The 14,570-nt window shown below is 38.3% G+C and overlaps 1 protein-coding gene across 1 annotated transcript in view; it reads left to right on the top strand.

The window, feature by feature from the left end:
• Window positions 1-735: 735 nt before the first annotated feature.
• sntb1 (syntrophin, basic 1) overlaps window positions 736-14,570 on the top strand; it is a 32,941-nt gene continuing 19,106 nt past the window's right edge. The window contains exons 1-2 of the mRNA XM_053626982.1: window positions 736-1,812; window positions 12,089-12,308. Coding sequence (XP_053482957.1) covers window positions 1,308-1,812; window positions 12,089-12,308 — 725 coding nt within the window. The 5' untranslated portion in view covers window positions 736-1,307. The remainder of the gene's footprint in view (window positions 1,813-12,088; window positions 12,309-14,570) is intronic.

The raw sequence follows: 14,570 nt of genomic DNA, 5'->3' as shown, positions 1-14,570 counted from the left end.
CATCCTCAAGTTTCTCAATGGAAACCATGCACTAAAATTAAAGTGTTAAGCAAATAATTGTTCAGGCTCATTGTGCTTTATAGTGGTGGAAAAAGTAAGCCTACACAAATATTAGTAATAACATTGTTCTTAGATAAGCCAACAAAACAAAATATTATATTTACAATTTGTTCATCAAATTCACCTACAGCAGCAACCATGTGAAGCAGAAGACTACAAGTCAATTTACTGCCTAAAAGTATCCTATCACTTAAGTTTAAATCAAAAGTGCCTCCTCTTGCAGTTAACACAAACTATGAAAACACAATGTTCATGAATGATTCAAAACTGTGCAGTAAAGGTCTAAACTAAAGTCTTCAAAACAGTTATCAAGTAAAGTCCAAATAGTCCTGTGAATAGTTTGTAGGCCTGCACTGTTCTCCACCCCTATTACTTTACCATACACGAGCCTGCCTTTAAACAGCGTTTTAGCAAAGCAGTTGCTGGAGCTTTTGCAGTTATAATGAAATCCCTAACGAGATCTATGTGAAGTTTTCAGTGGAGAAACGCAGGTGCGCTTAGTTTATACACTATACGGTATATGGGCTTTACTCACTTTACAGATCCATGCTTTAAATGGTCGTTTAAGTGATTGGAACTTTTTTTTTTACTTGATTTTACTTTTATTTCACAGCTCCGAGAGCCACAAAGTGTAGACTACAGTGTCAACCCTGACTTTCAGTTTCATGTCCTGTCTTAAGTCAACTTGCATTCCTGCGGCTGTAGAAAAACAATTGATAAAGGTATCTCACATTCCCAGCTCACACTCTTCCTCCAACGCTATTAATGATTTATATACATAGACCACACGCCACAAAGTGTAACAACAAAGAAAAACAAAAAAAGCACAAGTGCCTTAACTCGGTTCGTTCATGTTTCCGAATCGACTCACTCGACTCTCATGAGAGTCGTATACAAAGAACCGACTCCGTTGTGAATCGTCCGTCACTGCTGAAAAAAAAAAGTGTTTTCATTTAAGGTACCGCATTCATGTATTTACATTTCCGGAGAGGGACCCGTACATGCCTCGCGCGCTCCCACAGCTCGCTCAGGCCCATAAGACACATCCCATAAAAAAAAAACAAAAAGCTGCTCCACCCAACACGGATATGGTGAGTGTGTCGGAGTGGAGAAACGCTCCAGCAAGTATGCACCAGAGGCGCGCTGGAACTTTCCGAAAGCGCTCGTGAGTTTGGTGCGAGGACAAAGTCCCGCGTGCGTGAAAACTCCAACAGCGCCGTGGTTTTATCATCAGATATGCTCCAAAGATGGCGGTAGCGTCGGCGGCTTCCGGCATGCGCGTGCAGAAAAGTGGATTTTTGGAAGTGCTGGTGCGGGAGCGATGGCACCGAGTGCTGGCTGAGCTGAGTGACGACGCGCTCGTGCTTAGCTGCGAGGACGCGGCCGGAAGCGGCGACATGAACGGCGTAACTGACGGCTCGCGTGCGAGTCCTGACAGTCCCGAGACCGGTGCGAGGACTGCTGGGACAGATTCACCCGAGCGCGTGCCTGAGGCTATCGCCAACAGGAAGCGGTGCGTAAAGGTCATGAAGCAGGACGTGGGCGGCCTGGGCATCAGCATCAAAGGAGGGAAGGAGAACAAGATGCCGATTCTCATCAGCAAGATCTTCAAGGGGCTAGCCGCCGACCAGACGCACGCGCTTTACGTGGGAGACGCGATCCTGTCGGTGAACGGCGTGAACCTGCGCGACGCCACGCACGATGAGGCTGTGCAGAGCTTAAAGAGAGCCGGCCGTGTGGTCACACTGGAAGGTAGGAGGGACACTCAAGGGAGTCGAACTTTTATTTCTAATGAATTCAGTCATTTGGGCTGCACTTTTTTCCTCTACATTTATTAGGCTGCATAACGGTATTCAGAACAATGCTGAAAAGCTGATGGGAATACTTAAGGATTGTTTTATATTGTTCGCACCTTAAACTTTTTTTTTTAGGGGCTGAACGCTGTATCAGATCACCCACATCAGCACTCCTCTGGAATACTATTTATCTAGACCAATACATCATTTTAGAACTGCTTTATTCATTTACCAACCTGCTGCAATATCACAATAAATGAATAATGAATGAGATCTTGTGCAGCCTTATCCCAAGTGGCCATGTTAGTTTTTGTTTGCATGAATTTGATAGTTGATCGTCTCATAAGTGCTCTAGCACAGAGGTGTGTCCACGTTTGTGTCCACAGGAATCCTCATTTGTTCCAGTTACTAACAGCTGAGCCAGGTACAACTACGTCCCGTCCTGCATCCCTTTATTTCACGGCTCATGTGTGTTTAAAGTAAGACAGGATGCAGCCTGAGTGGGAGCTCCGTGGGAATTGTATTGGAGCTTTAATGTAATGCAGCCCATCCAGCATTTTGGAACAACCCTTGTTGTGATATTGCAGGTGAACTGACTCCTCAGTTGCGTGTGTGTTGAATTATGGTTGGCGTGTCAGGAGCATTGGGTCAGTGAACTCTGGGGCACTTGGTTTGAGCTCATTTAAATGAGATTTTGCAATTGAGAGCATTAAAGGACACTGATTTGTGTTTTGCTTAGATTTAGCCACAACATTCAACAACACGCGCAGGATAAAACTATCTAGCATGAAAAGATGCAATTAGATTGTATTAGATTAGACGCAATTTAGATGTTATTGTTTGCACTCTATTCACAGTGAAATGAGATGATGTGTATCTCTTGCTACTCTGTGTGTTTTAGAGAGGAGTGGATTTGGATTGTAAAACAGTGTAATAAGATATCCTTATCTGACTTTTTTAAAGCCGTGTTAAAGCTTTCTAACTTTCAGAAATATTGTCCTACTTTTATTTATTTATTTATTTTTTACTGGCACGTTTCAGCGTTCAGTGTGAAAGCCGTGCAGAAACCATGTGTTAATCATTTCCACACTGTCAGTCATTCTGCCATATTGTTACGTGTTGACCGCTGTTGGCCTTGAGCTCTGTAACGGTGTGTAGAAAACAGCATTGTTCTGCACCTGGTCTTTCCCTTGTGGTTCAGTGAAAACAGATGTGTCCTGCTCATTGTTTAGTCACAATATGATGACCAGATGCGTTGACTGTGTGTTTCTGTCTGGTCCTGAGTGATTCATCAGGGAGCGTGCGGTTAAGAAAGCATACTTCAGGGAACATACACAAATGACCTGAGGATTAATCTTCCCTTTTTTCTTTTCTTTTTTTTTGAATTTGCTTAGTTGTCATGGTGATCAGATCAGAACAGATTTACTTTCATATTTGACTTATTCGGATGTACGTGTTCAAACGCACACTGCATGTAAGGATAGGCATGTGTATGACCATGTATAGAACAGATAAGAATTCTAAATGCAGCTTGTTTGTTGATGCTTAAGCTTGAAGGAAAATTTCTGATTTCTCTGCTTGTCTAAATGAAACTGAATACTTAAATTTGAGCCTTATTACACAATCCGTGTCCCACCTCAAAACAAAAGATGGACATGTAGAAGAGAGATTTTAAATTTAAATAGAAATAAGAAGGCATGTATCTTTAACACAACCAAATCCGTTCAAACCCACAATGGAGGCACTGCTCTAATTTTAACACACAATTTGATTTTCACTTTCATAAAGCTTTGTGGACTCTCTCTTATCTAATCCAAACTTTTTTCTTTTTTTTTTTTTTTAATCTGTGAAGTAAGTAAAATCTTTGGTTATGAAGGCAACCTGTACAAGAACTGCTAGCTCGTGTGACCCATGGTCAAAGCACACCATGGTAAGCATTTTTTACTGTACTTGAATTCCATTAAGTCAGTTTGTATGGAGACAATTTCCACTTCGTTAAGATGGTAAATATAAAATAGAATGCTTCCTGATTGAATAAATGCATAAATGACAACTGCCTACGTAAATGAAGTGCATGTTGGCATAATGTTGGTTACTTGATTGAGCTAGGTATTTCTATGTATTTTTAGGTAGATGTCAGTCATTTTTATGGATGGAGTAATGTTTTGGCAAGATGGTATAGATGCTGGAATGAGTTTTAATCTAGACATGTTAGAGTTTTAGTCTTTTTGTTTTTAGTTGTAGTTTGTTTTGTTAAAAGTGGCCTAAAGCTCTCAATTAAAAATGTTCAGTGTTCTTAAAAATATATATTCTATTATTAATCAATTGACTATCAAGAATATATATTTTCACAATTTAAGAGTAACAAAATATACACTAACTGAATTTCATGGCGTGTTATATCATGTATTTAAAATGTTCGTGTAAGAAATAGGCCTGTAATGGCAGCCTTAATCTACTTCTAACTTCACAGTTTCCTTAGGGTGGTTGCTCGCAGTGGATGTGTGACACCGTGAATTTATATACATAAAAATCTTTACTTTCCGAATGTTACAAAGCAAACTAAATCAAATAATAATAATAATAATAATAATAATAATAATAATAATAATAATAATAATAATTATAATAATAAATAAGAACTATATACAATGAGTTTCGAAATAAAGCATAATTCCACTATGACTACGGTGAATACAGTCAAAAACCTGTTATTCAAATTAGATATGTAATGTTACACAAATAATACCCTGGCATTTATTCTATTTCTAGAAAATAACATTTTCTTATCAAATCAAACACAGAAAATCATCTAATTAATAAATAAGATGAACTTGCATAAAATTATAAATATTAAAATATTAAAACTACACCAAACCCTTCTATGGCTCTAACAAGGCCTTTGAAAATGCCCTTTTTAATAGAAAAATGTTACTCATTATGGTCCATTGTAATATGTAAGGCAAAATGTTATATGATTACAAGCAAAGTGAGAAATCGATCTTGTGGATGCAGAAGAACTACAAAAACATCAGTTGCGGACATTTTTTCCATAGTGTGCTCCATAGGAGGATAATTGCACCCAAAGGATCTGGTTGTTTAAACGAGAGAGTTGTTTTCTGTTAGCAATGTTTGCACATTGATTTTGGTGTTTTTACCCCAGCCCGAAAGTTTCTCTCTCTCTCTCTCTATTATTTTTGTACCATATACACAAGCCCACTCTTGCTGATTTGTCTCTGCAGTGGAGAAAGAACCATAGTCTTCAATTAGGGCTCACACAAGAAGTCTATTGTTACTCAGAGATACTCTGCATCCAAAGAGACTATATGTCAAATTAGCGTTTTCCACTCGGAGCTTTGATGAGCGCCTTTTCTTCCTGCGCAGACAAAGCCTGCCATTCTCCACAAATCAAATCAACTGTAATGACTAGGACCAGTAACGAACAGAACACAAAGTGCTGGTTATAAACCATGTACACCTGATGGCCAATGAATTCAGTGCGTGTTCAGCCACAGTGCTCTTTTATTGTCTAATAAATAATTATACTGAAGTTAATAGAACCACAGTCCAGGAATTTTTTCAGGAAAATAGAAGAATTTGGGCATGCCGATAGTTTTTGGGCACGAATACACTGGTGTTTAAGTAAACATTCATTTCTGGCGTGGAGTAAAAACATTCCACGGACACTGGAACAATGAAATAGGGATGCATGCTGAAACTCCTGGCACATGTTCTGTAATAATAGTAGTGATAAAGTATGACGCACTGGCAACAACTACAGCCTGATAAAGCTGGAGGATACATCGGCTTGGATTTCATTCGGTCTGTATGTGATTGCCAGCAAAATATTTTGCGTGTGTGCATGTCAGATATGTTTTGCTGTTAGATGATCGGTGTCAATCATCTGCAAATGGACAGTGAAGGATCAAGTAAGTTGCATAAGGCAAAGTCAGGACTACGGAGAGGAGGCTTGGAGTCGGAAGAGAACGAGGATTGGCTTTGGATGGTGGCGTGACTTTCAAAGCATACATAAATTCCGGATAAGCAACCTAACATAACTGAATGGTTACAACAATGAACGTTTAATGCTTAACCATTAGTGAGTTTACAAGGCTATGTTGATGTGGTTATGTTTTGCTTCATAGTGGCACTTTAGGTTACCGCTTTAGACTAGCACCATTAACTCTGAACAGATGAGGCATCTGTTTTGAACTTGAGGCACAATCACACGCTTCTCTGTTCAGTCATCTTTAAACATCCTGTTTTTCGCACGTTACTTCACTAATCGGGGTGATTAAAATAAATGTCTGAAAATTCACTTTCTTGGTGAGCTGATCTCGGGTAAATGATTTACATACTGTACTCCTTGTGATTGGCTGCTACAGAAGCCACGATGGTTTGTGTTTTTTTTTTTAAATTGACTTGCTGAACTATAGCCACTTATTTTTATATGTTGATCGGCTCTGTCGCTGTAATTTTCAAGTGCTCGGTTTGATCTGCTGCCATGCTTTGCTGTGTCTGTATCTCAGCCGAGCTCTGCCAGTTGATGACCCCTGCTCTTTCTTCTACTTTCCAACAGACAGTGCAGGATACAACAGATAAATAATTAACAGGTGAAGAGTTCTGAAAGTGAAGGCTTGGTTCTGGTCCTGAAGGGAAAATAAATGTGCACTAATGTGCACACAATGATTAAAAAAATGATGTATACAAAGCTGTGATGTGACTGCTGTTAAAATCATTTACAAAGACAGCATGAAACAATAACTGGTTTCTTTTCAATGTTAAAGACTAGATTCACTTACTGAAAGCACACTGACGTTGAAAAATGGAATCCTGTCCTAAAGGATTAATTTTATTGGTTTATATCTGAATGTTGTGCAGCAACGGCAAGCACGGTTTAACATTTATTTTATTGTCACAGTCTGACAAGTGATACAGTGGTGACAAAACTGTGAATGAGGCTTCGCAGTTCACATTCACATTTACTCTACCCACCTAAAAACCCAGAAATCATACTTCTATACTGCTCACACTGACGTTGATGGATGCAGGCAGAGAAATGTTTTATTCTGTAAACCCTCAGCCTCTGCTGCTGAAGCTATTAAGCTTTCTTGCAGTTGTTGGTTCATAGCAATTTTATTTGAAGTACCAAGATTCTGTATGTTGTTTAAGAAAAAAAGGCCAGATTCTTCCTCTTGATTTTCCACTATGCTGATGCTGTAATGCAATGACTTTATCTGTATTTGGATTTAAACCCAAAGTGGCCATGGCCTAAACCAGAAGACTTCTGGCTCAGGATAGTTCCTCATCCTCTTATCACTCATGACATATGCACAGGAGTGTTTTTAATCACGCTCGCATATTTGGTAATCTTTTTGTTTGTAATTCCCCATGATCTTTTCGAAAGAATTCGGTTGGTCCTGTTTTCCAAAATATAAATGAAGTAGTAGCCACAGTGACCCTGAACAGGCAGTTACTAAGGACTGCCACATTTTCCTGTGTACAACCCCACAACAAAACAATTAATCAATAAAACCTAATAGTGCGCCTCCTAGTTGTATTTAGAAGATATTAACTGTTCATTCCAGATATTGTATTTGTATTCGTTTACATCCCTAGCTAATATTAATGTACATTTCTTTGCACACCATTCATGAATTCATCTTTAATAATCACTTTATCACGGTCAGGGATCCGGATGCCAGTGCGTCGCATCAGGACATGTACTGAAAATATGTTATTGGCTCATTTCCATAGGCAAACGTATGATTATGCTTTACTTTACAAAGCATACTCGGGGCATGAGGCGGGGGACACCCTGGACAGGGGGGCCAGCCCATCGCACAATCTCACACACTTTCACACACCACAGACAATTTGGAAATGCCAATCAGCCTACAGCATATGTCTTTGGAGGAAACCCCCGAAGCACAGGGAGAACATGCAAATTCCGAACACACAGGGCGGTGGTAGCAATCAAACCCCCAACCCTTGAGGTGTGAGGCAAACATGTTAACCACTAAGTCACCGTGCCACCCTAGCCAACAGTCATAGCTATTAATCCTGCAGATCATAATGAGACGATGTCTTTAACACAAAGTCTGCAAGGGACTGTGCTTTATTTCCCTGATGACGTATTGTGGAAGTGTTGAAGTTTCAACTGTGTATATATATATATATCTCTCTACTTAGGGAAGTAAAAAAAATGTTAGAACTGTTTAAAGCTACTATCAGAGAAAACCAGTTCTGTTTGTGTGCTTATGCTGTTGCATGTCCCTCCTACCCAGTGCTTCTAGTTAAAATAAAATAATTTTTTTAAAAAATACAGAGCAACAAAATCATTTAGTTGACCATTTTAAAAAAAGTCTGAACAGATGTTAGACCTGCATCTACTTTGCTAATGGTACAGTCCAGAGTTCTGCGTGGAATATATTAGTGAGTGTGTTGACGATGTTCTCACTTCCAGCAGCGCTGCTGTGGCCTGGGGTTTCTGACAGTTCTGGTTTAAGTGCAAGCTAAAAGCACACAATTTTAGCCTTCACTTCCTATTTGAAACACAGTTCCATGTCTCTGTATGTTTCATTCTGAGCACTGAGTGTGCAGCTTGAGCATTTCTTGTTAACTAGAGGAAAATTAATAGGGAATGGGATAAATAATTGATTATTTGATCATGAACAATTCTGCATTAATGACTTTTAGCAAGGCTTATGTGCAAATGTTTTTTTTTTTTTAATGGAAACAGCCAAGTGTCTATAGTATTTACTTTTCTAATTAAAAAGGTCGAATTCAATTAGAAATTGCATTTACATTTGAAATTAATCAAAAGGTTTAGAAGTCAAAAGCAATAAATATTAATTAGCTTCTAATTCTACACCACCACAGACAAAGCAAATATTAGCACTAGGTTTTATATTAAACTTTAATGTTTCAGACTTGTGTTACCCACAGTAATTTCTCAATTGGCGAAACTGTAATAATTCACACAGGTAGTTCCGTTTATTGGGGATTGTTATAATGGCCGTGCACTTAATGCCTAGTAGAGCACCATTTGAGATAAAATAAAAGTGACCGTGATGATCTGTGTTAAATAATTCTATTTGGTCTATTATCACTTTTAGGGCATGTATTATATTTGTTGTCACTGTTAACTTTTTTTTTAATGCATCGGAGCACGGAACATCATATTTCAAACATTTGTGGTTTGTTTTGTTTTTTTCTGGATATGTAAATTCAAACAGGAAAATGTGTTCCAAGAGCCTCAATGGAAAAAGTTTTCCATGATGAGTGACACTTCTATGAAGTTTTAAATGCAGCAAGTGCTTTTCCTGGAACGAAAAATATAATATAGGTTATAAAACTAAATCGAGATGGACTAAGATACATATACGATTTATAGATATGTTGAAATTGAATTGAGTCATTAGATTTCCGCACATCCAGCTAATATTCATAACTAGCATTACCCATGTCTAAGATGCTATATACAATATAATTCTGAGATGTTTCTTCAGTGTTTTTTTTTTTTTTTATACAGATAAAATCTGAATGAGGAATACATTGGGCATTTGCATATGCAGTCACGCTGTTTGGCCATGTGAGAAATACTCATAATGTGTCGCATAAAAGTTCCATTGCCTCATGTGTGCTGAGAACCCTGTTTAATCACTCATTGGGGCACATTAGCAGCTGTCAGTTCTTGTTAATTTCCCATGAATGAGTTTGGTATATGTAAACTCATGTCACTAAGTCCCTTTTGTAGCAGTGAGGAACGGTGTTTGCTTAATATAATTGTGTCAACAATTCATATTGACTCTAAAGTCAAATGACTGTGTATATAAAGCGCTCGTGCTCATATGAGTGCTGTGGAATCCAGAAAACATTAATTAATCTAAATTAGAACTGAGTAAATTATTTTCTAAAGTTTGCATGAAATCAATAAAAAATTGCTTGCTTTTATCATTTAATTTCTCTCTTTCCGTTTTTTCAATTGTACCCAGCATGAGAAGGCATGTCCAAACTTATCCAGGTGTTCGAATGGTCCCTTTGGATTTCAGTCTGATGTCGATGGTTAATACAGACTAGAGCAGCGGTTCTGAACCTTTTTGCAAGTGCGACCCACTTTTAAGAATGACATTGTTTTGCGTGTCATTATCATTGACCAGTGAGCTGTTGCTGATTAAGATGGAATTTTCTAGCTTGTACCAATTACACCATGCTCATTATCCTCGTTAACCCTTAAATGCATAAATGTTTCGCCAATCATTATTACATATTCGGGTCATTAGTGACCCGGAGTATATACAGCTAAGGCGGACGATTCTCTAAACTGCCCCAATAGTATAAAACTGTCCTAATATTTTATTAACAATTACAAAATAATAAAATACAGCATATTTCATTACATTTTGATATTTTATTTGTCATCAAACAGAGGCAAAAATATTTGCACTATATTTATTTATTTATTTATTTATTTATCTATATATATATATAATATATATATATATATTTTTTTTTCATTTTATCATTTTGGTCACCATAACAAAATGAAAATCATTACACACTTTAATATTTTTGTAATTAAAGTAATTTTTATCATGTTTAATTTTCATGGCTAAAAACATCATCAAGTAATATTATGAGATTGTGGCACCTTCTGCGCTTCCCTTGGTAAATTCAGCATCTGGCTCATATTCAGGATCTGGATCATTCGATACGTTCCTCTCAATAGGCTACTAACGTGTTCATAATCTTCAAAATCAATATTTTGTTCGCTGACAGCTTCATCATCAGATCCACCGTCAAGCTACGCTAATATTTGATTAGAAACTGGTTCTGCAGTAAATCGTTGTCTGTGGCGATTATGATTGACGCATTAAATCATCATTGTTTACCAAACATTCCCACCTTGAGGAATAAAAGAGAATTGCACTTATTGAGGCGTGAGGGATTCAGTATTGTTGCGCAGAGAAATATACTTGCGCTATTACATACCTCGGGTCAGTAGCGACCCTATAAATTTTTTACAGTAAATTAATTAGAAAACAGATTATATTTGACAATTTTGTATTTTTTTTTCTTGTTATATTGTTGACGATAAATAGATTGAGGAATACTAAGAAAGTGGCAGTCTAATATGAAAATAATAACGAGGAGGAGGGTAGTGGATGATGTCCCGGGTCGCTAACGACCCAAGATATGTGTTTAAGGGTTAAAATCCCCATGAAATCAAAAAACAAAAGTTTTGTGACTTTTAGTAGAAATCTGTTAGCCTTAAGGTTATCTGTATGATAGTGTGCTCCAAAACAATGACACAATTCGCATCTAGAAGATGTATGCATTCAAAATGTACAGTCTCTCTCTACCACCAATACAGATCAACAATATTGATGATCTCACTCTGCACTTCAGCTGCTCATCACATTTTCTGTCCAATCAAATGCTTGCTAGAATCTGAAGTGTCCTGCCCCAACATTTGTAAGTTTCCTGGCTGTGAGGTATGCTAAACACTGTTGGCTATTTAAAAGGGGAAAGGAGCCATGATATGTCCCGCCCTGACTTCGTGTTTCAGTGGAAATGACGTCACGTCGAATAATGCTGCTCGTTTCAAGGCACTTGACGAGGACTGTAATAAAGACGCCTCATATATTTGCAGAAATGTCTTCTACCCAATCCAAAATGTCATGATCTGCAAACAGGAGCACTCGCTCTCTCATAGAGCTGAGCATTTTAGGGGTTTTTTTTTTTCCAGTTATATTTTTTTAATCCTTATGTAGCCCATTCATGACTTCTGTCTTTTTGGGGCTTCTACAGAGTGCAGTCTTTCACAGTAAAGTAAATCCATACTGAGTAAACGAAGCACGATGGCAGGAACTGTGATCTTGACATTAGAGGTTAGGATGCCACCCTTAGTGTTAGTGGTACCAGTTTTCAACAATCTGAGCCATTTGACTAATTTCACTAATGCATTTTATTCTCCTCAGGCTCTTGCTAAATACCTTTATTGTTGTTCAACTTCTGAACTGAACGTGACCTAAATAGATATATAAAAAGCACATGGAGAGTTACATAACTGCCTTGAAACAGGATGTAACTCCGTGAGAACGAGGCATGCTTCACATGTTAAGCACAGTAGTGTTAAGCTTTGATTTTCTTAAGTCACTCCAGTGCTTTGTCATGCCAAGTAAGATATGAACTAACCACAGCTGTTTTCTCTTTCTTTTTTTCCACAGTGAAGTACATGAGAGAAGCCACGCCATATGTGAAAAAAGGTTCTCCAGTGGCAGAGATTGGATGGGAGACGCCTCCACCCGAATCTCCTCGGCTCGGCAGCCCCCATTGTGTAATGCCCCCCAGCCCGCCTTCGCTGTCACTGCAGGGAGACTGCAGATACATCCCACTCAAGATGTGCTACGTCACGCGGGCTATGACCACCCCTGATCCCGAAAACAGGTAAATGTGCCATTGAGAAACACCAGGGATTTAGAAAACACATGTCATTCTAATATTTCAAGATAAGCTTGATGCCTAATATTAATGCTTTCATACATTCAAAATGGAATGTTATATAAGGCTTGATTCAAAGCATGATTAGCTGTTTAGTTTTTTTTTTTAATGGGGAAATGGTTTTGAGCTTGATCACTTAGAATTGATTGACATTTCTCCACAGTCTTCAAAGTGGATCAGCACAGATAAGATAATCTTTCCCTCGGTTTCTTCGTGCCGCTGTGTCAATATTAACAGTATGTGGTAATTACTGCCAAGGTGAATATATGGCTACTGCCCGCAGGCCAAGTCGCAGCTCTTATCTTTGCTCTTATCTCTTTTCCACTCGCAAATGTAAATTGAACAAAGTAGTCAGGTGCTCATATTTCAATGTCAACCATCATCACAGTGGAAGTGATGAGGAGCACAGCATCAAAGTTCAAGGGCTTTTTAAAGTCTGCTCGTGGCTCAGAGCTGCTACTTGCTGCCCAATTATTCAACCACGGGTACCAAAACATGTTTTGATTACAGTGAAGTGTTGGAGTTAGGAAAAATGTGTCTTGCGGTTTATCAGAATAACCAGAATGTGCACAGGAAGTCTGGGAGGAAGAGATGTTCCACAGCTGAGCTGCTTGAAAAGATCTTCTTTCTGCTACAGCAATATTTCTCACCTATTGTGAGCTTTTCTTTGGAATCTATCTCACCACAAGATTCCATTGTCATAGTCAGCTACTTCTTTAATCATTCATCTTTCTAGCTAACTCATTATTACGAATGACACGACGTTCAGTGCTGTGCAATAGAGAAAATATATTTTTTAAATAACACTTGGTAAACCGTATAGTCATGTTGGTCTGGAAACCATCCAGTTTATATAAAACGTTATTCAGGTTCCAGAGGATCCAGAGGCCTGGGTTCAATCCTGAATTGGGGTTACTTTTTGTTGCGGCATGTTCTCGCTATGTTCACATGGGCTTCTTCCTCCAGGTTTTAAAGTTTCCTGTCAAAACATAAATTGCCTCTAGGTGTGTGAATGTGTGTGCATGATGCCCTCTGATAGACTGATGGCTCATTCAGCGTGTTTTCCCGTGACCCTGCCCAAGACAACGTGGTTACTGAACATGAATAAATGAACCATACTGTCCTGAATATGTGGTACGAGTGTATTCCCTTTTGGTAACACAGAGAGAGAGGCTTTTTTTCAGCACCACACTACGCCATCCGTCTTCCTCCCTTTACAGCTGACAGCAGGGTCAACCACTCTCATCCTGTCTTATTTCAATTTACACATGTACGTAGCCTCATCTCGGGACTGACAGTACATCCATCAACATTCCTACCTAGAAGCATCATCGCAAGACCCGTCTCCTGCTACAGGATACATGAGGATTGCTATAAAACGTTTTTGGCACCAGACCCATCTGGAATAAATACAGCTTGAACATGACCTACTTGCCGTCACCATATATTTCATCCGAGTTTCCCTCTTTGACGTGTACCTTGTTAGCTGATGTGGAAATTTACACAGCTGTTTTGTGTAGGAGAGATGACGTTGGACAGTAGATGAGACAGGAGGAGCTCTTGCTGACAGATTTATCACAGGCTTCCTCCTCCTGCTTGTGTCTGTGGTCCTTGTTTGGTTTGGACACGTGTCATGTTTGGAACTTGACTAAAAATAGTGTCTCTTATATGTAAACCCATTAAATATAACCTTAGAGTGTGAGATAATGATGGAAAATTTAACTCCATCTACCAAAGTTTTTCCAATGCTTCTTTATCCATAATGGCGCTGTCTTATCCTTAATGATTGGTTATTAGCCTTATTACAGAAGGACAGGATTGAAGTGGCTTACATGGTCAGATCTTGCTTCTACTCCTTTTTTTTTTCCAAAATATTTTTATTGAGAAAGAAAACATACTTCCTGTCACATAGCAACAATAGTACTCTCATTTTTCGTTATACTTACACACACACACATACATACAGACAGACAAAGTGTAGAAAAGAAAACAAAATCAAAGAGTACAATCAATCAAACAACCCCCCACCCCACCCGGGCCATCATGGCTAACCAATATCTATATCTATCTATCTATCATATATATATATATATATATATATATATATATATATATATATATATATATATATATATATATATATATATATAAAATCCAGCAACAGGCACAATAATTCAAGTGGGAAGTGTCTGTAACGCCATAAAAAAT

This window comes from Ictalurus furcatus, chromosome 1, assembly GCF_023375685.1.
Source record: "Ictalurus furcatus strain D&B chromosome 1, Billie_1.0, whole genome shotgun sequence".
Lineage (NCBI taxonomy): Eukaryota > Metazoa > Chordata > Actinopteri > Siluriformes > Ictaluridae > Ictalurus > Ictalurus furcatus.
The sequence above is the reverse complement of the archived record's forward strand: the minus strand, read 5'-3'. Positions and strand labels throughout refer to the sequence as shown.